Consider the following 20,427-nt stretch of genomic DNA (forward strand, 5'->3'; position numbering starts at 1 on the left):
TGTGCATGTGTGTATACGTGTGCAAGTGAACTGAATGTGCGTGCATGCCTGTGTGGTTGTATGTGGATGTGTGTATGAATGGCATGTGCACCTGTGTGTGTGTGCACATGCCCGTGTGCACGTGTGTGTGCCTGTGGATGTGCACATGCCTGTGTGTGCCTGTGGGTGTGCATGTGCCTGAGGTGTACACATGCCTGTGGTGCACATGTGCCCATGTGTGCATGTGTGTGCCTGTGGTGTGCACGTGTCTTTGTGTGTGTGTGCCTGTGGTGTGCACGTGCCTGTGTGTGCCTGTGGGTGTGCATGTGCCTGAGGTGTACACGTGCCTGTGGCGCACATGTGCCCAAGTGTGCATGTGTGTGCCTGTGGTGTGCACGTGCCTGTGTGTGCCTGTGGTGTGCACATGTCTGTGGTGTACACGTGCCTGTGGTATGCATGTGCATGTGGTATGCACGTGCCTGTGGTGCACATGTGTGTGTGTGTGTGTGTGTGTGTGTGCGCGCCTGTGGTATGCACGTGCCTGCTGTGGGTGGATTCTGAAGGCGTGGAACTGTTCACCCTGGTGCTGCATTTCCCAACCTTCCTATTGTTGTTGCTTCAACCCTGTGGCGTGAAGCCTGGCGACTTGAGAGGAGAATTGCAGTCACACTTCTTGCAGCAATCTGGCTGCTCATTTCTGTGTCCACCCACCTGTCTAATAACATCTCCTGGGCATCTGCCATGTGCTGGGGCAGGGGCCCAAAGGTGAAACAGGCACATGCTGTCAGAACACTCAGCCAGGCTTGGCAGTGAGACCACATGGTGACTGTAGCTCAAGGCCAGGGCATTTCTGAGGAAGGAGAGGCCATGTCCGGCCTGAAGAATGAGAGGAGGTGCCATTTGAGCAGAACTTACAGGAATAGGAAGGATTGAGCACTAGTGAAATAGGATGGATTGAGCTGGGGATGGGAGGTGGGGCAGAGGGGAGAGGGAGGCCAGGTGGCTTCTGTCAGGCTGGAGAGGAAAGTGCATTGCAGAGGGGCTGCAAGGAAGGCTGAGACCGGTTGAGAAAGGCATTGAAATTGGTTAAACAGTCCTTGAATCGAGGAGTGATGGTGTCAGGCCCACACTTTTCACCTGGGCTTGATGGGCAGAGACAGATGGGGAGGGTGGGAGGTCTCACGTGTGTCCAGCCCCCCGTGGTGGTCCCTTGGCTGCAACAACCTTAGCAAACACGTTTGGTGAGGCCAAGGTGGGGCTTCCTGTTTCTTCCCTTTTACAGAAGGAAATTCAACATGATTTGGAGCTGATTGGACCGAGGGGGCTACACTGTAGGAGAGAGGAGCATTGGTGGTGATCCAAGGATGCCAGCCTACGATGAGAGGAGGTCCTTAGCTGGACCAGGGCTTCCAGGGGAGGACACAGAGTGTTCAGGGAGACAGGGTCAGTCAGGAGGCAAATGGGTGTGGGCCTCTGAGGTTGCTGTGATAGAGAAGCAGACCTGCCTTGCTGTGGTGGTGACAAAGCCAGGCGTCAGAGGGTTTGGCTGACCTGGGAGGGCCAGGGAGCATCGTCACTCAGGGAGTGAGAGGAAGAGCTGACCAAGAGGGAGGGGCAGGGCAGTGTTCTGTGTGGAGCGGCTCCTGCACACATCGGGCTCCGGAAATTTCGCTGGGGTTGCCACACCTCCCGGGGAGCTCCAAGCCCCAGTCCCCCAGCGAGGTGCCACCTGTCCAGTGCACCCCTCACCTCCGCCGCCACACCTGCGCGAGGCCGGTCTTCCCATCACAGGCTGGGCGGGCGGGCGGGTTGGGCTCCATCCTGCCTTTGTTGCCATAACCTGTGACATTTCCTTTCCAGTTGCCGGATTCATTATAAGGATATGTACAGTTTGTTGCGTTGTATTGCGCCACCCGTTGGCTTAGGGAAGAACTGCCCTCGTAGGTTGGCCTACAAGGTTTGCAACTTCAGAGCCTCCATCCAACATACTTCCCTGCCCGAAACGCACACAGCACACACTCCCTGCCTGGTTTGGGAATGGTGACGCCTCACCTTTCTTTCCTCCTGTCCTGCCCCGCACTCCAGCCTCCTGGACGCTTTGGTTCCCTGTCTAATCTCCCCTGACCCTTCTAGCTGGCTGGGGACAGGCAGCCTTTTGAGAGTGCACAGAAAGCTTTCTGGCTGGGACCAGCTAGCTGGGTGGGAGATGGGGGCTAGATCCCTCCTGCATCAAGGAAGCAGCCGACTTGCCCGGTTTTTCCTCCGAGCTCTCGAGAATGAGCTGATGGTCAGGCCAAAGGCCGAGGGCCCCAGAGGAAGGGAGCACGGGCACAGGCCTCCCAGGAGCAGCCGTCCTCTGGGTCGGAAGAGCCCAGTAACCCAGTGGCTCACCAGTCCCTGGGGGAGGAAAGGGCAGAGGCAGAGTAGGGGCCAAAGACAAGCCATCCTGCTTTGCCTCTGGAGTGATTCGCTCAGCTCAGCCAAGGAGCCCCTGGTCTTGAACTGTGGGAGGAGGGCAAGGCCCCAGGGCAGATCTATCTGCCAGGAAGAGGCTGTCCCCTTTCTCTCCTGGGCCACCTGAATCTGGCTGTCTCTAGGACCCCAAGCCCACAAGCAGGTGTCCCAGGGTTGGAGGTAGGTCCCAGGCCTCGTGGCCTCTCTACTTGGGAAGACTCTGTCATCGGAGCCTTTAGGTTCCTAGATCCTGCAACCTGCCCCTTTGCTGTCAGAGCTGGTGCAAGGTGGCCCCAGGCCATGTCCCCCCAGCTCCTCGCCCTCCCGCAGTCTCCCATTTCCCACCCAGCCCTGAGCCCCAGCAGCAGCCCTGCCCTGGGCTGGCCTCGGGCGTCTCTGGGCTTGAAGCAGGACTTGCCCCAAGGTTAGGTTTTGGCTCTACAGCTTCAGGGCTCCCTCTTTAGTTTTCTGGTTTGTTTCAGATCTTCTCCACCTTTTTAGCCTCTAGCCTCACTTGGAAGCAAATCTGACCATAAGGAAAGCTGATATCTCTGCCGTGGTTCTCAGCCACTGCCTCATCTGCCACCTGACCCTGCCCGCCAGCTCTTCCGGCAGGGTGAACCAGCTCTTTTCTGATTGGCATTCACTGTGATTTTTAAAAGAGTAAAATCAGAAATTATCAACCCAAAGCCGCCCCGATGCAGCCCTTCCTCACCCCTCCATGTTCATTAGCTCAGACGCCACCCCCGCCCACTGCCCTGCGTGGGGCTGGAGTGAGGAGGTGAGGCTCGGGGGTGGGGGGCCAGGAGGGGGTCAAGCCAAGCAGAGAAATCCCTCATTTTACTTATTTTGATTTTGGGCTTTGAATCCGACACTTTGATTAACTGGCTCTGTTTTCTTGTCTGCTTCCTCCCTGCCCCCCACCCCGCTCCCCTCCCCGCTCCCCTCCTGCTGCCGCTCCTCCTGTGGACCACCCCACTGTGCCCTGGCCTCGCTGGGATGGGTTTCCAGTGGGCGCATCAGTTACAATGACATGTTTGAGATGCTGAAACACATGTCCCCGCCTCTGGGGCTGGGGAAGAAATGCCCTGCTCGAGTGGCTTACAAGGTAGACCCTGACCCTGACCCTGACCCTGACCCGCCCCCAGGAGGCTGTGTGTGCTTGCTGAGGGCGCTCGCCGGCTCTCCCGGCTCCTCTCCCTCTCAGGGTGCCCGGCTGTCTGTCTGCTGCTCTGCTGTGTGCCCCCGGCCGCCTCACTGTGTCTTTCTCTTCAGCCCCATCCCAGTTTCCTTCCCAGACAGAGGGACGTGGCCACCATGATGTCTCACTGGCCTCTTGTCCCCATAACCTGAGCTGCCCCCTCTGAGAGTCCCCTGGAGGCTCAGGAAGACAGAACTAGACCCTCCTCCCTGCCTTTTCTCCCTCCCTTCCTTTCCTAGGAGTGAGGGGACAGACCACTTGTTTGACAGAGATGGTTTTTGTTCTGGGCTCAGAACAAAGCTCTAAGCCGCTGGTATGGATGGAGCTGTCCAGCCCTCTGGGTCTGGCCCTGGGAGCAGGTGGGGCCTGCAGGGCCTCTGGTGCTTCTGTACAACCCCCTCCCCAGCTCAGCAAGTGCAGAGGCTCCCTGGGCCCAGGCTGCAGTCTCCAGGGACTTTCTAGGCTCCATGGTGGGGAAGAGGCACTGTAGCATTGAGAAGGAAAGGGGTGTCGGGGAGAGGCATCTTGCTATTATTCCTGGGGCCTCAGAGGGCTGCTGGAGGATGGGGATGGCCTCAGGGCCCAGGAGTCATGGGATGCTGAGTTGCCACGAAGGGGGTAAATCGAGGGATGCTTCCAGGCCTCCCTCCTGGGTGGGCAAGCAGGTCACATGGCCCAGCCCTAAACCTGTTCCATCTGCCCAGCTGTCCCCAGTCCCACCTCATACCCTCCATGTGTAAGCACCTTCATTCCCCCAGCACCCACCCACCTACCCAAGAGCCCTCCTGAGGCCCCCGCTGCTCTCCGGCAAATGGCCTGTGGTTCAGCCAGCACGTGCCTAGAGCTTTCCTCAGTCTCCCTGAGGAAGACTTTCCTGAGTCTGTCTGAGGAAGCTTCCTGCCAGAGCTTTCGTCTCTGGTGCTGTGGACAGCTCTTGTCCGCACTGTCTCTGTGCCCTTACTCTAGGTCTTTGTCACCCGACTCAGTGCAGCCTGTGGGAGCCAAGTGGCTCCTCCAAGCCATCCTCGGCCCCTGCCCTGCCCCTGCATTGTGCCTGCCTGGGGGTCCTGCATGCAAGGCTGTAGCTTTGTCCCCAAGAAGGAGAGCTCTGTCCACACTTGGCGCGGGGGCGAGCAGGCAGGGCCATGACGGAACAGCCTTTGGAGCCCCACCCAGCTGTGCTGGCTGACTCCAAGGTTCTGGGCATGAGAGACCAAGGGAGGCCTCAGGGTGGGAGCAGAAGGGCCAGATGAGCTGAGGAGGGTCCAGGAGATGCCCAGAGCACCACACCTTGGAGGGCCCAGGGCAGAGACACCTGTTTGTTTGCCCTGGCCTTGCCTCTTGGCTTCTTCCTGAGATTCTTGGCTCTTTGGGACCTGGAGTGGGCTGATGGCACCCCTGGGGAGGGCAGCCCTCCAGTGCCCTGGGCAGAGCTCTTCCTTCTTGGAAATCACCTGCCTGCTCTGCCTTCACTGCTATCCCCAACGCCCCCCAACGCCTGCCCTCTGGGAGAGGAATTCCTTGGCCCCTCACACTGCCATCCATGCTGGTCTGCAGGGATGCCGTTCTCTGGGAAGCCGTTTACTCCTGTTGTGCTGCACACACATGTTGTGCAAAGCCCTGGGACTAGGACTGGACGTGGCAAGTGGGGCTTTGCCAGCATTCGGGGCCAGAGTGAGGCTCATGTCTCCAGCCCGGCTTGCATCCACACCCCACCAGCTGTTAGGCTGAGGACTCTGGATTTGGGGCCACGATGCTAGGGGCAGGGCTGTGTGGCCCTCCCTAGAGAAGGGGCTGCCCTGCCACAGGTTGCAGGCTTGGGCAAGGACAGGCAGACCCTGGGGAGGAGCTCCTATCTCTAGCTGGACAGTGCTCCTGGGGCTCCACTTGGCCAGCTCCTTGCTCCCCACGCTCAAAATATTCCAGGCACACTTGAGATGCATTTCCTCCTTGAGGCCTCTTCAGTTCTTAGAGCTCAGGTCTCTGGGCAGCACTGGCTGGGGCCAGAGGACTGTGGTGCAGACACGAGCTCGTCTCCAGCTGTTCTGGCCCTGAAAACTGGCAACAGGCTGTCCACCTGAGAGGGAGATGGAGCAGAGCTGCAGGACACTGCCCCAGCCTGCTCTGAAGTGCAGCAGCCTCAGCCTGCAGCCCTGGGCAGTCCCATCTGTTCCTGTCCTTCCAGCAGCAGGACCTGCCTTGCACAGAAATGGGCTCTGCCTTTTAGTGACGTCGAGCATCTCTCCCAGGCCTCATGCTGGGTGGTGAGAGGCAGAAGCCTCGCTGGACCTGAGCTAAAACCAGGATGTCACCTCTAGGGGCCCCCCACTGGGAGCTGGGCCCCAGAGAGGCACCCTGGACCACCTACTCCTCGTCCAGATGATCCAAGTGGTGGGAGGAGAAGACGGGGGTGGGCAGAGAAATGAGCACAGGGACCCCCTTCTGTCTGTGGCTGCCGCTCCCCCTCCCCAGCCAAGGCTACACCCCTCCGTTCAGCCACAGGCAGGGGTCCCTCGGGGTGAGGAGGTGGCTGTGCTTTCAGAGGGATCAAGGCTCCAGTCTTTACCTGGAGTTCTACTTTTCTGCAGCCAGGAGGGTCCTCAGCTAGATTTGCGGGGCGGGGAGTCCAGGGGAGAGTGTGAATGCTGGCAAAACTCCCACCCGCCCCACCTCACTCAGGCCTAGGCACCTGCAGGCACCACCACTGGGATGCCCAGCCCAGCCTCCAGGGACCCCATCATTGCGTAGTCTTGGGGTGGGGGGTGACCCCAGCAGGCCTGGCCCTGACCGGCCCTGCTTGTCCCTAGCGCCTGGTTCGCATGAACATGCCCATCTCCAACGAGGACATGACTGTCCACTTCACGTCCACACTGATGGCCCTCATCCGGACGGCACTGGAGATCAAGCTGGCCCCAGGTGAGCAAGGCAGCCTCGGAAGGAGGGCCCCGGACCCAGGGATGTGCACCCCCACCCTCAGTGTCAGCCCCAGGAGGACACGCAGGGAGGAGGGTGAGGGGCCAGCTGTGTCTGGAGGGGTCTGAGGAAAGCTGCACAGGATGCCTACCCTGTGGGGCACTGGCTTTTTCGCCTGGTAACCGTCTGCACATTAGCACTGCAATGATCCCATTTTCAGGTAAGGAAACTGAGGCATGGTGAGATTTCATAAATTGCGCAGGTAATTCAGAGCCAGCTGGTGGTGGAACCACGACACAGCCTGGCCAAGCCTCACCACAGCCAGCACCCTCCCTGGTGATGAGCCTGCATGCCCTTGGCCCGTTCCCATAGTGAGCCCATCTAACCCTAACCCTAACCCTGATCTGATGAGCAGAACCACAGAGTGATGCCAAAGCAAGGAGAGAAGGAGCCTCTAGTGTGTTCTTCCCCACATCCACCTTCCCCACCACACAGGAGATTACAGCCCCAGAGGGCCCTGCCCCACCCCCGCCCCCCTGCGTCTGCCCCATCTCCTGCTTTGTGCACCAAGCCTCACGTCTCCCCAAGGATGCCATAGTGGCAATGCCATACTGTTTCTTGCCCTGGCAGTTTTTCTCTCTACTGGATTATTTGTGTCAGCATATAAACACCTGATTATTTCTTCCATCTTTAAAAAGTTCTCCGCTGGGTGCGGTGGCTCATGCCTGTAATCCCAGCACTTTGGGAGGCCAAGGTGGGCAGATCGCGAGGTCAGGAGATCGACACCATCCTGGCCAACATGGTGAAACCCCGTCTCTACTAAAAATACAAAAATCAGGTGGGCGTGGTGGTGGCGGTTTGTGCCTGTAGTCCCAGCTATTCGGGAGGCTGAGGCAGGCTTGGACCTGGGAGGCGGAGGTTGCAGTGAGCTGAGATTGCACTCCAGCCTGGTGACAGAGCCAGACTCCGTCTCGAAAACAAAAAAAAAAGTTATCTTCCCCTTTGTCGACTTCCCTATTCTCTCCTTTCTAATGCTCTTGAGAGGTTGTCTCTGATTTCCCTTTCCCACATGCCGGGGGCTCTTTCCAGCTTCCCCAGAGCTGCCCTTGGGGTCTCCAGGCCTCCACGTTGCTCGACTCGAAGGCCGAGGCGCATCCCCAGTTCATGGGCTGTCCATGGCCGTTTCTCCGTTTGCGTTTTCTTCTCTTTGAACCTTTTTTATCTGTTTCTCTGATCCCACAAACTCTGGCTGTGCCTTTGTGCCATGGAATGTTCTCTACACTCACTCCTTTATCATCTCACCTATTCCCATGGCTTTAAATAACATTAATCCAATTTTGTATTTTTAGTCCTGACTTCTCTCCTGAACTTCAAATTTTCCCCCACAGCCTTCCCCATCTCAGTCAATGCTCAAGCCGAAACCTTAGAAGTCATCTTATTTTATTTATTTATTTATTTATGATAGGGTCTCACTTTGTCACCCAGGCTGGAGTGCAATGGTGCAGTCACAGCTCACTGCAGCCTCCACCTCCCAGGCTCAAGTGATCCTCCTGCCTCGGCCTCCCAAGTGCTGGGATTGCAGGCACCACTCCTCCCTACTAGTTTTTGTATATTTTTTAGAGATGGGGGTTCGCTGTGTTGCACAGGCTGAGGATCATCCTTTTCTCCTCCTTTCTTATCCCATTTCTGATTCATGCCTTCTCTCTCATATTTTCTTGACTCTGTCTTTAAAATATATCCAAAATGTGGCCACTCCTCTCCCTTCCCCCACTGCCGCCTCCTCTGGCTGTCAGCTGTTGCTGCCGCAGCCTCTAATTCATCCACTTCTGCCCTTGGCCCCTTCTGTCTGCCTTCAACACAACAGCCAGAGTGATCAGGTTAAAAAAAAGACTAATGGCCGGGCACAGTGGCTCACGCCTGTAGTCCTAACACTTTGGGAGGCCAAGGCAGGCAGATTGCCTGAGCTCAGAAGTTCAAGACCAACCTGGACAACACAGTGAAACCCTGTCTCTACTAAAATACAAAAAATTAGCCAGGTGTGGCGATGTGTGCCTGTAGTCTCGGCTACATGGGAGGCTGAGGCAAGAGAATCGCTTGAACCTGGGAGGAGGAAGTTGCAGTGAGCCGAGATCATGCCACTATACTCCAGCCTGGGCGACAGAGCGAGACCCCGTCTCTAAAAAAAAAAAAAAGGCCGGGCGCCCCCAGTGGCTCACGCCTGTAATCCCAGCACTGTGGGAGGCTGAGGTGGGCTGATCACGAGGTCAGGAGACGGACACCATCCTGGCTAACACAGTGAAACCCCGTCTCTACTAAAAATACAAAAAGTTAGCCGGGTGTGGTGGGGGTGCCTGTAGTCCCAGCTACTCGGGAGGCTGAGGCAGGAGAATGGCGTGAACCCAGGAGGCAGATCTTGCAGTGAGCCGAGATTGCGCCACTGCACTCCAGCCTGGGTGACAGAGCGAGACTCCGTCTCAAAAAAAGAAAAAAAAAGAAAAAGCTTCGTAATACCATGTATATTAAATTAAGTTTAGAGTGGAAAAACCTTCCAAGAAAGACAATCCCAGGTCCAAATGGCTTCTTTATTGAAGTCTACCAACTGTTTAAGGAAGAAATAATGCCAATTCTGTATAGACTCTTCCAAAAAGTGGAAAAAGGGAATATTTTCCAACTTATTTTATTTTCAGAGGCCAGCTTTGCTCTGATAACAAAACTAGACAAAGACATGACAAGAAAACTACAGATGAATATCCCTTATGAACATAGATTTTTTAAATCTTCAACATAATCTTTCAGCAAACTGAATTTTTTTTTTTTTTTTTTGAGATGGAGTCTCACTCTGTTGCCCAGGCTGGAGTGCAGTGGCACAATCTCAGCTCACTACAAGGTCTGCCTCCTGGGTTCATGCTATTTTCCTGCCTCAGCCTCCCGAGTAGCTCGGACTACAGGTGCATGCCACCACGCCGGCTAACTTTTTTGTATTTTTAGTAGAGATGGGGTTTCACCATGTTAGTCAGGATGGTCTCCATCTCCTGACCTCGTGATCCACCTGTCTCAGCCTCCTCCCAAAGTGCTGGGATTACAGGTGTGAGCCACTGCACCCGGCCAAACTGAATATATTTTAAAAGATAATATATGATGACACAAGTGGGGTTTACCCCAGGATAAGTTAGGTTCAATGTTTGAAAATCAGTTAATATAGTTTACTGTATCAAAGAAGGAAAACTATATGATTATCTCAATAGATAAAGAAAAAGCATTTGACAAAATTCAACATCCATTCATGATTTTTAAAATTTTACATAAAGTAGGAATTAAGGAAAGCTTCATCAATCATGTATCATAGACTCACTTATATGGTCAGTTGATTTTTAACAAACTTGGAAAGGCAATTAATGGAGAAAAGATCATCTTTTCTACAAATGATGCTGGAGAAATTTAGACAATCCTATGCAAAAAGAGAAACATTCTTGACATGCCGTTTTAGCGTGCTCGGGCTGCCACAAGAAAATGCCGCAGCTTAGACAAAAGAAATGTATTTCTCACAGTTCTGGAAGCCAGAAGTCCAAGAGTTTGTGCTTGTGAGGTGGGTGTCACTCTTAGGCCTCTTCTCTTGGCTGGTAAACAGCCATGGTCCTGCTGTGTCCTCACACAGACTTTCCTCTGTGTGCAGGGAGAGAAACAGAGCAAGTGGATTTCCAGGTGTCTCCTATGAGACCACTGATTCTGTGGATCAGGGCCCCACACTTAGAATCTCCTTGAACTGATCACCTCCTTATAGGCCCTGTCACCAAATACAGTCGCATCTGGGGGTTAGGGCTTCTACATGTGGACTGGAGTTGGGGACAGCTTGATCCGTAGCACATACCTTTTACCCTGCACAAAAAATAACTTGAAATGGATTGTAGACAGAAATGTAAAATCTAAAATTATGAAACCTGTATAGAAAACACAAGGCCAGGCGTTGGTGGCTCACGCCTGTAATTCCAACACTTTGGGAGGCCAAAGCAAGCGGATCACCTGAGGTCATGAGTTCGAGACCAGCCTGGCCAACATGGTGAAACCCGTCCCTCCTAAAAATACAAAAAAAAAAAAAAAAAAAAAAACTGGGCCTGGTGGTGTGCACCTGTAGTCCCTGGGAGGCTGAGGCAGGAAAATTGCTTGAACCTGGGAGTTGGAGGTTGCAGTGAGCCAAGATTGTGCCACTGCACTCCAGCCTTGGTGACAGACCGAGACTCCGTCTCAAATGGAAAAAATCGATAAATTGAACTACAGCGAAACTTTGCTATATGATACATATACATATATATACACACATGTATATATACATATATATACATATATATATACACATATATATATTTGAGACAGAGTCTCGCTCTGTTGCCCAGGCTGCAGTGCAGTGGTGCAATCTCAGCTCACTGCAGCCTCTGCCTCCTGGGTTCAAACGATTCCCCTGCCTCAGCCTCCCAAGTAGCTGGGATTACAGGCACATGCCAACACACCCAACTAATTTTTGTATTTTTAGTAGAGACAGGGTTTCACCATGTTGGCCAGGCTGGTCTTGAACTCCTGACCTCAAATGATCCACTCGCCTTGGCCTCCCATAGTGCTGGAATTACAGGCGTGAGCCACTGTGCCCCGCCACGAAAGATATTTTTAAAAATGAGGCCAAGTGCAGTGGCTTGTACCTGCAATCCCAGCTTTGATTAACTTTGAGAGAAAAGGTGGGAAGATTGCTGGAATCCAGGAGTTCAAGACCAGCCTGGACAACAAAGTGAGGCTCTGTCTCTACAAAAAATAATTTTAAAAAATTAGCTGGGCATGGTGGCACATGCCTGTGGTCCCAGCTACTCAGGAGGCTACGGCGGAAGGATTGCTCGAGCCCAGGTGTTCAAGGTTCCAGTGAGCTGTGGTCATACTACTGCACTCCAGCCTGGGCAACAGATTGAGACCGTCTCAAAACAAAACAAAAAACCAGAATAAAAAGACAAGCCTAAAATTGGAGAACATATTTGCTAAACACATATCTGCTATAGGATTAGTATTCATAATATATGAAGAATGTCACAACTCCCTAAGAAAATAACCCAACCAAAACAGACAAAAGATTTGAACAGAAATGTCATCAAAGAAGATATACGGAAGGCAAACAAACACACGCAAAAATGCCCAATATCATTAATCATTAGAGAAATCCAGAATTTAAAAAAAAAAAAGATTACACTCCACTCTACTATAGTTGCCAAAATACTTTTCAGAATGACAATACTTAGTGCTGAGAGGGCAGAACAACTGGAATTCTACATGTTCCCAGTGGGAAAAGAAAAGGATGCAGCCCCTTAGACAGTTTGCAGGTACTTCTATGGTCCAGCCATTCCACTTAGGAAATGAAAACATACATCCACACAGAATCTACATGCAAATGTTTACAGCTTTATTCAAAATTGCCCCAAACTGTAAACAACTCATATGTCCATCAATTGGCAATGGATAAACAAATGGTGCATTCGTACAATTAAGGAATACTCAGGAGTAAAAGGAAACACGCTACCGTTGTGTGCGGCAATGTGTATGACTCTCACATGCACCACACTGGGTGAAAGAAGCCAGATTCAAAGGCCAGTGTGCTGTATGATGCCATTGGCATGACATTCTGGAGCAAAACTATAGGGACCCAAAACACATCAGTGGTGGCAGAGGCTGCCAATAGGACTAGGGGTTGACTCAAGGGGGCACAGAGGAATTTGGGAGTGATGCAGCTGTTGCATACCTTGACGGTGGTGCTAGGTACATGGGTGTATGAATTTACCAAAGTTCATTTACCAAATGAAAAAGGGTGACTCTCACTGCATGTGAATTGTACCTTAATAAACCTGATGTTTAAGAAAGGTGAATCCAATTATTTTATTCCTCTGCTCAAAACCCTCCACTGCCTTCCCTAACCCTCCTGTCCACGCCCTCCATCCATCCTGCCCCGAGGCCTCCCCGGCCCTTTGGGTGACACAGCAGGGCCAGTGTACTCGGGGGCTCCTTTTACCTTCAGGGCACACGGGCCTCCTCGGAAGACTTTGATGGCCGTCCTGTCCACAGTCACAGCCCTGCTGATATTCTCCTTCCCCGCTCTGCTCTCCTTGCCTTGGCACTTTGCACTCTCCAGTACACTTCGTTTTGTTTTGTTTTGTTTTGTTTTGTTTTGTTTTACTTATTGCTGCTTTATTGGTAGACTAAAGTGGTGTCAACTCCAGAAGGGAAGTTTTTGAGGGTTTTTTGGTAAATATTGTTGAATGAATAGATGAATGGCTGGAGTGCTGCCATCTTCCTCCTAAATCCCCATTGCCCGTCCCATGCACACACGAACATGCAGTGCACATGCATGCACACACATGCACACAGCGCATGCACACACGTCGGACACACACATGTGCACGTGAGGTGGTTGCCCTGCTCACCTGCCTCCTCCTCTGGGCAGACTCGCAGCAGGGAGAGCTGTGAGCAGCTTCTGCATTAGCGTTTGTTCCCACTGCACCCTCCTTCCAGCACCGTCTGTACCCCATCTCCGCCTACACCATTCGTCTCCCCACCTGCACCAGCTCTGCCCCATTGGCGGCTGCAGGGCTGCTCCTAACATCTCTGTCTTTTCCCCTTCCCCGCCATCATCCTGGTGCAGCTGGGACAAAGCAGCATCAGTGTGATGCAGAGTTGAGGAAGGAGATTTCCGTTGTGTGGGCCAATCTGCCTCAGAAGACTTTGGACTTGCTGGTACCACCCCATAAGCGTAAGTGTGAGGGTGAGAATGCCCCCAGCCCCCACCTTTCCTGTCCCACCCAGAGTGGCTGGAGGGCTGTGGAGGTGAGGGTGAGGGATGAAGGGCAGGCCACCTTGGAGAGGTGGGCTCACCTCCTCGTGAGTCTGCACTCAGCTCCAACCAAGGGAGCTCTGGGTGGCAGAGGAGCCGTGGAGATGAGCATGGGTTTATTGTGTTGAGCTCCTGGTGTGTGGAATTTATTTTTTAAAATCCAGAGGAAAGGCAGGAGGGGATCCCACAGGGATGTGAGGGAGTGCGGTGAGATGCCCAACTCCATCTTGTGGGAGACGTGAGGGAGCGTGGGGAGGTGCCCAACTCCATCTTGCTTTCTGGGGAGGAGACACAGGAAGGGCCCTACATTAAGCAGGTGGGGATGGCCTCAGTCCGGCCTTGAGAGGCCTCAGGAGGAGTCAGGGCAGCCAGGAGGGCCAGCCAGGTCAGCATCTGGAGGAGCCCCAAGTAGGCCGAACTCCTGGTGGCCGAGCCCCGTGTTCTGCCTGAGAGCCCTCTGTCCCAGTGCATTTCCAGGAGTCCTTGTGGGGGGCGAGGGAGGGGCGGCTGTTTCCTCACCTTACTTCCATCCCTTGTTTCCATGGATCCTCTGCCTCCTTCTCCGAATCTCAACTCCTGTGTTCTTTTCCAGCTGATGAGATGACAGTGGGGAAGGTTTATGCAGCTCTGATGATATTCGATTTCTACAAGCAGAACAAAACCACCAGAGACCAGATGCAGCAGGCTCCTGGAGGCCTCTCCCAGGTAGCTGGCGGCCCTCCGTTTTCCAGGAAAACTGTGATGCCTCCAAGGCTCTGGCATCCTTCGGGGGTTTGACGACAGGGGAGATGCACACCATTCTTGGAAAAAGTATCTCAGGAGAAGGAAGATGAAAGATTCTTGCAGCTACCTCTCTGGCCCCCAAAGTCAGAAACTATACATAGCCTTTATGCTTTCCGTGAGCTGGCGGTACTGGGCAGCTCCTGACATAGAAAGTCAGCACTCAGGGCCAGGAGATGAGGGCTGGGCTGGGCAGTATCACAGTTGTTACGGGGTGGGAGTGAAGAAGATGTGAAGACCATTTGAGGAGGATTGTTTGGAGAGGTAAAAGGAGAACTGTTTTCCCTTCACACACAGAGCAAAGAAATTCAGATAGATAGGTTCAGGATCATTGTCTGTTCTGCTCTTGCCTTTGACTGAGATGATTTGGGGGCCCATCTTCCCGATGTCATCCTTCCCACACAGCCGTGTCTTTGGTGACCATATGTAGTCTCTCTGCTGGAAAATTGTCTAGGTGTCCAGGGCTTCTGGAGACATTGACCCAGCCCTCAGATGGAGAATATGTGGTGCTCAGGCCACACCTTCCGTTCTCACACCTGGGGTAAACATCACTAATCCACCCAGCAGTCTTCCCCAGCCCTGAAATCTCAGAATTTTGCTCAGCCGAACCCTAACCCTAACCCTAACTCCCACCGGCCAATTCAAGGTGATGATTAGATGGGATATTGTTGCCACCTGTAATCTGGTCCAATCCCCTAGTTGTGTAGACAGCGAAACTGAGGTTTTGAGAGGTGACATGGCTTTCCTGAAGTCACTGACAGGCAAGGTTTTGAGGAGATGCTGTAAGGGTCCCCTGGCTTGCTTCACTGTTTTGGTCACATGCTCATATTTAGGGACATATTAGGGAAAGCAAGCGGCCCCTTGCTAAGGGGAAAGAGCCCTTAGGCTGGGCTTGAACATGACCTGGCTTTCACCCCGTGCCATGTGGTCACAGCAGGTCACAGAGGCCACATTGCAGGCCCATTGGAGCTCTTTCCCTTCCCTTTGCCTCCTTTGCAGATGGGTCCTGTGTCCCTGTTCCACCCTCTGAAGGCCACCCTGGAGCAGACACAGCCGGCTGTGCTCCGAGGAGCCCGGGTTTTCCTTCGACAGAAGAGTTCCACCTCCCTCAGCAATGGCGGGGCCATGTGAGTATCCAGATGTGGACATAGCTGGACAGGAGGAGGTCCAAAGACAGTAAAGGGGGAAGCAGACATCCCATTTCCTTGACCTCCCTGGCCCTCACTTCCACTGGCCTCTGGATTCACCAGCTTGGAGGCACCCGAGGGGCATGTCTGCCATCCGACCGTGCACTTGGGCCCTTAGCAACCCTCCAAGGACAGAGAGCCCCCAGGTCACATCTCAGTTCTCAGGGGCTGGCTCTGCTACAGATGCTCGTTGTACTTGCTACCTGAGAGCAATCAAGGGCTCTTCCTTTGCTGGGTTTCTGTGGCAGACTTTAAAATTGTTAACTGTGACATTAGACAGGTGCTTCGTCGAACCCACCTTCCTAACAGCACTTAGACCACCACGTCCCATTCCCAACACACACACCTGCTTCCCTTTCAGACAAGAGGCCCCTGCCCCTGCTCCTCATCGGCCCTCCGTGCCAGCAGACACTGAGATTCCACCTCCATCTCCCACCCCTTTCTGTCGATGGCCTTGTACTGCTCTGATCTTTCTAACCCTGTAAGGCACTTTTCCTCTCAGATCTCCACTTTGGTACTGATTTCTGAAGCTGTTATATTTTGTAAACAAATTGGTAAGCTTCTTTTATATCACTTAACTCTTGCCACAATATTTCTTGGTAACAAGTCACCCAGAAGCAGGTGACTTAAAAGAATCATCACTTTTTCCCACTGTGGCCCAGCAAAGTGTGCTCCCAAATCTCAGGACCCAGATCCTGGGGGCTGACTCTCGAGCCCCTGGCAGCCCCCCGTTCCCACACTCTGCTTTCAGCAGGAAATTGAGCTTCTGTTATTTCTGTGATGGCAGTTTCTACCTAAATCAATTACAACTCCAAGTTAGAAAGCACCCAGTCAGACTGGGTCTGGTGAGGGTATTTATTGAGCCATTTAGTGAGTGGGTCGAGCACACCTCTGGCCTTGGACGTGGTGTTTTTTCAGGGTTAGTGGTGCATTAGGAGCCAGCTCTGGTTCTCCTAACCACCCCTCCTCTCAGCACCAGCCTGCCACTGCAGCCGCTCTGTGCCTGGTGCCAGCAGGGGCTGCAGTGCCCCAGACAGCATGAAAGGAGAGCTGCTTGCAACTCTCAGAAGACAAAGGATGGGGCTTCTCAGAAGCCCCAGCAACCACCAGTGTGTCCTTCTGCCATCTCTGCATCCACTGCTGTGGTCAGGGTGTGGTCCATTTAGACCATCAGGCTCCAGTCTGAGCTCAGAGTGATCAGGGCCACTCGACCTGCATGACTAAGAATGTGGTCTTCAGTGTTTCACTGAACGTGACAATGAGCACTCACCCAAACACATTCCATGCCAGTTGGGAGACAAGTGATGAGAAATACCAGTGCGGAAGTATCTCCAGGTGGGGCTATTGCGGCAGGCATATGGGGAGCATGTGTGGGGTGGCCTCCGCCAGAAGGCTGCACCCCAGCAGAGCCGAGGGATGGAAAGGCTCATCGTGGCTTGGGGTGGGTGGTCAGAGAAGTAAGGAGGAGCCACCAGCAAGGAACCCCTGACCCCTGAGGGAGGAAGCCCCTGGAGGAGGAAGCCCAAAGAGTCCTGGGCAAGGCCCCCTACCCCCCGTCCCAGCCCATCCCCTCCATGACAGCTTCACCCTCATCTGTCCCAGCCCGTCCTCTCCATGACAGCTTCTCTTGCTGTCTGCTGGCATAGGAAGGACTTCTTCAGCTACTGTCCTAATGCAGGCTGTACACATGTGGCCCCACTCCTTCCCAGGATAGTCCTGTGCAGCAAGGACAACCCCTGCTGCCACTTCACAGATCAGCCTCTTGTCCAGAGGAGGGGGTGACGGGCCCAGGCCCCCCTCAGACTTGAGCACTGTGGGCTGTAAGCAGTGCTCCGCATCCTCTCTGCCACTCTGAATCCCTTCCTGCTCTGACCCTGTTTTGGATCCACATCCTTTGATGAAGCTTTGCTTGGGTCCAGCGTGCACACGCCACGTTGGGGCTCTTGTGCCCAAAGGAGGGCTCAATTCAGCCCAGAACAGGGTGGCCAAACCCCCTGACCTCTGCTGCATGTGGTGGAGACGCCTGGCAGGTTGAAGCACCAGGCTATTGGTGAGGTACCTGCAGCCTCTGACCCTACAGGAATCTGTTTGTCTTCTCTGCCACAGACAAAACCAAGAGAGTGGCATCAAGGAGTCTGTCTCCTGGGGTACTCAAAGGACCCAGGATGCGCCCCACGAGGCCAGGCCACCCCTGGAGCGTGGCCACTCCACAGAGATCCCTGTGGGGCAGTCAGGAGCACTGGTGAGCACTCCCGGGGGCTAGTGAGACTGGGTTGGGGGATGTGTGAACAGGGATGGGGGATGTTTAAGACTGGGTTGGGGGAGGTTGGGGGACGTGTGAACAGCAGTGGGGGTTAGGCGAGACTGAGATGGATTTGGGTGAGACCCCAGTGCCTCATGGAGTGAGTCCAGGGTGTGGTCAGATGAGTCCGAAGTGCCTTGTGTGGTGGGACTAGGCGTGTGCTGTATCCACAGGCTGTGGACGTTCAGATGCAGAGCATAACCCGGAGGGGCCCTGATGGGGAGCCCCAGCCTGGGCTGGAGAGCCAGGGTCGAGCGGCCTCCATGCCCCGCCTTGCGGCCGAGACTCAGGTAGGTGGTCTGGGAGGGTCCAGGCCCTGGGCTGGACAAGTGGGGGGTGGGGAAGTGGGGGTGTGGCTCTGGGCCTCCTGCAGGTGAGGAGACCTGGGGTGGAGAGGGCTGGGGTCCATGTGTGGAGCTCTTTGCTGAGGCGGGAGCAGGCACCCCGGGCAGCCCTGTCTGGGCGCCAACAGAGGTGCAGCCTGGACGCCTTCAGCCCCTGAGGCTTTTCCAGAGGGTAGGTCAGGTCCAGTAGATGCTGCTGGGATAGCTGTGCCTGTTCTCAGCCTCCCGTTAGGGCCCATGGGGCGTAGGGGCCCCCACTCTGGCTCTGCCGTGTTCTGTTCCTCCTTTCCGGTGCTCTACTCCCTGGGACAACCCCCACTCTCATCCAGAAAATTGCACCGACACCTCAGCCCCCTCTCCCGCCTGTGGTTCTGCAGAGGACCCTCCCTGCTCATGGGCAGCCCCTGGACTACTTTTCTACCCAGCTCCTTGCTGGGCTCGCCTCTTTCTGGGACATGCACATTTGATTAAGGAAGAGGAAGCTCTGGCCTGGGGATGGCTGCAGCCCCATGTGTTTGCCGGGGGAGGCTCCTTCCACAAGGACACTGGGAGGGTCGCCCCTCCGAGGCCAATCTGGAAACACTGTGCCCTGACCTCCGAGGCCTCGGAGGAGCTGCAGGGCCTCGCTTGCAACATGAGCCTGCTTCAGTTGGCCAAAAGTGACCAGAGCACCCGTGCCACCCCTGTCCCTCGGCCGACCTGGGCTGTAGAGCTGTGGATCTGAACCTTGTCTGTGGCTCCTCTCCCATCCCACTGCTGTGGCCGGCAAACCCTTTTCCTTTCCTCACTGCCTCTCCTCCTTCTTAGGGTTTTCTCCTCTTCCCACCTGTCCTTCCTACCTTGTCTCTTTCCCCGCCCAATGGTACCCTCCTGGGTGCTGCCTGGTGGATGGGTGCAGGCTGAGACTCCCTGCAGCCTATGCTGGGGCCTCCTCCTTCACACACGTGATGCATTGGCAGCTGGGGTGAGTTTACCTGGGAGGGCCCACCCCTCCCAGGTCTCTTCCGCAGGTCCTGATTCTGGCCGTGGAAGCAGTTTGGGAGCCAGTCCACCCCAGATGCACCAGGCAGAGTGATCCCACTGCAGCCAGCAGAGGCGTCTCTGGTTTCCACTCAGTGTTCTTCCAACCAAGCCAGCCACCTCTCTCTTCCTGGCAGGACACACGGGATGGGGCGGGGACTCAGGCACTGTCTGCCCCCAGCCTGCCCTCCGGTGCTCCCATCTCAGGCCTGGGTCCTTCTGACTGTGAGACCAGGATGGGGGACGTGTGGGCCTGCTGTCTGGCCTGCTCCACCACCCACTCCCATGCCTGCATCCTTGCTGACCGTGGTGCCTCCCCTAGGCCCACTCTCAGTCCTTTGCCCACCCCTATCCTTTGCCCGCAGCCCGTCACAGATGTCAGCCCCATGAAGCGCTCCATCTCCACGCTGGCCCAGCGGCCCCGTGGGACTCATCTTTGCAGCACCACCCCGGACCGCCCACCCCCTAGCCAGGCGCCGCACCACCACCACCACCGCTGCCACCGCCGCAGGGACAGGAAGCAGAGGTCCCTGGAGAAGGGGCCCAGCCTGTCTGCCGATACGGATGGCGGTGCGTGCGGAGGGGCCTGGGGAGTCCCTCAGGGAGCTGTGGCCCGAGTCAGGGGGTCCAAGCAGCCCATGGGGGACCCTCTTCCTTTGTGGGCCTCATGACCCCATAACCAGCCAGAGCAGGGTGGGACTGAGGCCCAGGCCCTAACCCTCACCCTAGCCCGCCCCCGGCACCACCTGAATTCTGTCCTGCTGGCCCCAGGGGTCAGGGGTCCCTGCCTTGGGCCTGGCCGTGCTAACTTCTTCTCTTCCCTGGCCAGCACCAAGCAGTGCTGCGGGGCCGGGGCTGCCCCCGGGAGAGGGGCCTACAGGCTGCCGGCGGGAACGAGAGCGCTGGCAGGAGCGGGGCCGGTCCCAGGAGCGGAGGCAGCCCTCATCCTCCTCCTCGGAGAAGCAGCGCTTCTACTCCTGCGACCGCTTCGGGGGCCGTGAGCCCCCGAAGCCCAAGCCCTCCCTCAGCAGCCACCCCACGTCGCCAACAGCTGGCCAGGAGCCAGGACCCCACCCACAGGTAAGAGGAATAGGTGGGGAGGTCAGGGCCCAGCTGCCTCTCCTTGGCCCAGCACCCCTGTCCCACAGGCCCCTTCCTCTCCCCAGGGTCTCGCTGCTGCCCTTCGTCATTCCCAGCAACCCCAAGGGCCGGGCGCCCCCTCTGTGCCCTGTCCCGGGGCCCACGTTTGCACCCTACCCCAGCTGTATTCTCATCAAGCTCCTGCCTGGGTCACCCTGGGAACGGTGGTTCTGCGTCCTCATGCACTTTCGGACCTGGGTCCCCAAATACTCACCTCTCTCTCGGTCACTTCTTGACTCTCCTTCCCT

General features: G+C 55.2%; 1 protein-coding gene across 23 annotated transcripts in view; it reads left to right on the forward strand.

The window, feature by feature from the left end:
• The window catches only part of CACNA1B (calcium voltage-gated channel subunit alpha1 B), a 244,247-nt gene that overhangs the window by 220,420 nt on the left and 3,400 nt on the right, over positions 1–20,427 (forward strand). For 11 of the 23 annotated variants that reach the window (XM_058445703.1, XM_058445706.1, XM_058445705.1 and 8 more), the window contains 9 exons: positions 3,445–3,541; positions 6,442–6,550; positions 13,218–13,325; positions 13,999–14,111; positions 15,186–15,313; positions 17,480–17,615; positions 17,849–17,965; positions 19,405–19,609; positions 19,869–20,119. In XM_058445703.1, coding sequence (XP_058301686.1) covers positions 3,445–3,541; positions 6,442–6,550; positions 13,218–13,325; positions 13,999–14,111; positions 15,186–15,313; positions 17,480–17,615; positions 17,849–17,965; positions 19,405–19,609; positions 19,869–20,119 — 1,264 coding nt within the window. Of the gene's footprint in view, positions 1–1,261; positions 3,129–3,444; positions 3,542–6,441; positions 6,551–13,217; positions 13,326–13,998; positions 14,112–15,185; positions 15,314–17,479; positions 17,616–17,848; positions 17,966–19,404; positions 19,610–19,868; positions 20,120–20,427 lie in introns of those variants that run through there. The other 12 variants (XM_058445716.1, XM_058445721.1, XM_058445707.1 and 9 more) reach the window with 11 other exon arrangements.

Source organism: Hylobates moloch, unplaced genomic scaffold, assembly GCF_009828535.3.
Source record: "Hylobates moloch isolate HMO894 unplaced genomic scaffold, HMol_V3 SCAFFOLD_10, whole genome shotgun sequence".
Lineage (NCBI taxonomy): Eukaryota > Metazoa > Chordata > Mammalia > Primates > Hylobatidae > Hylobates > Hylobates moloch.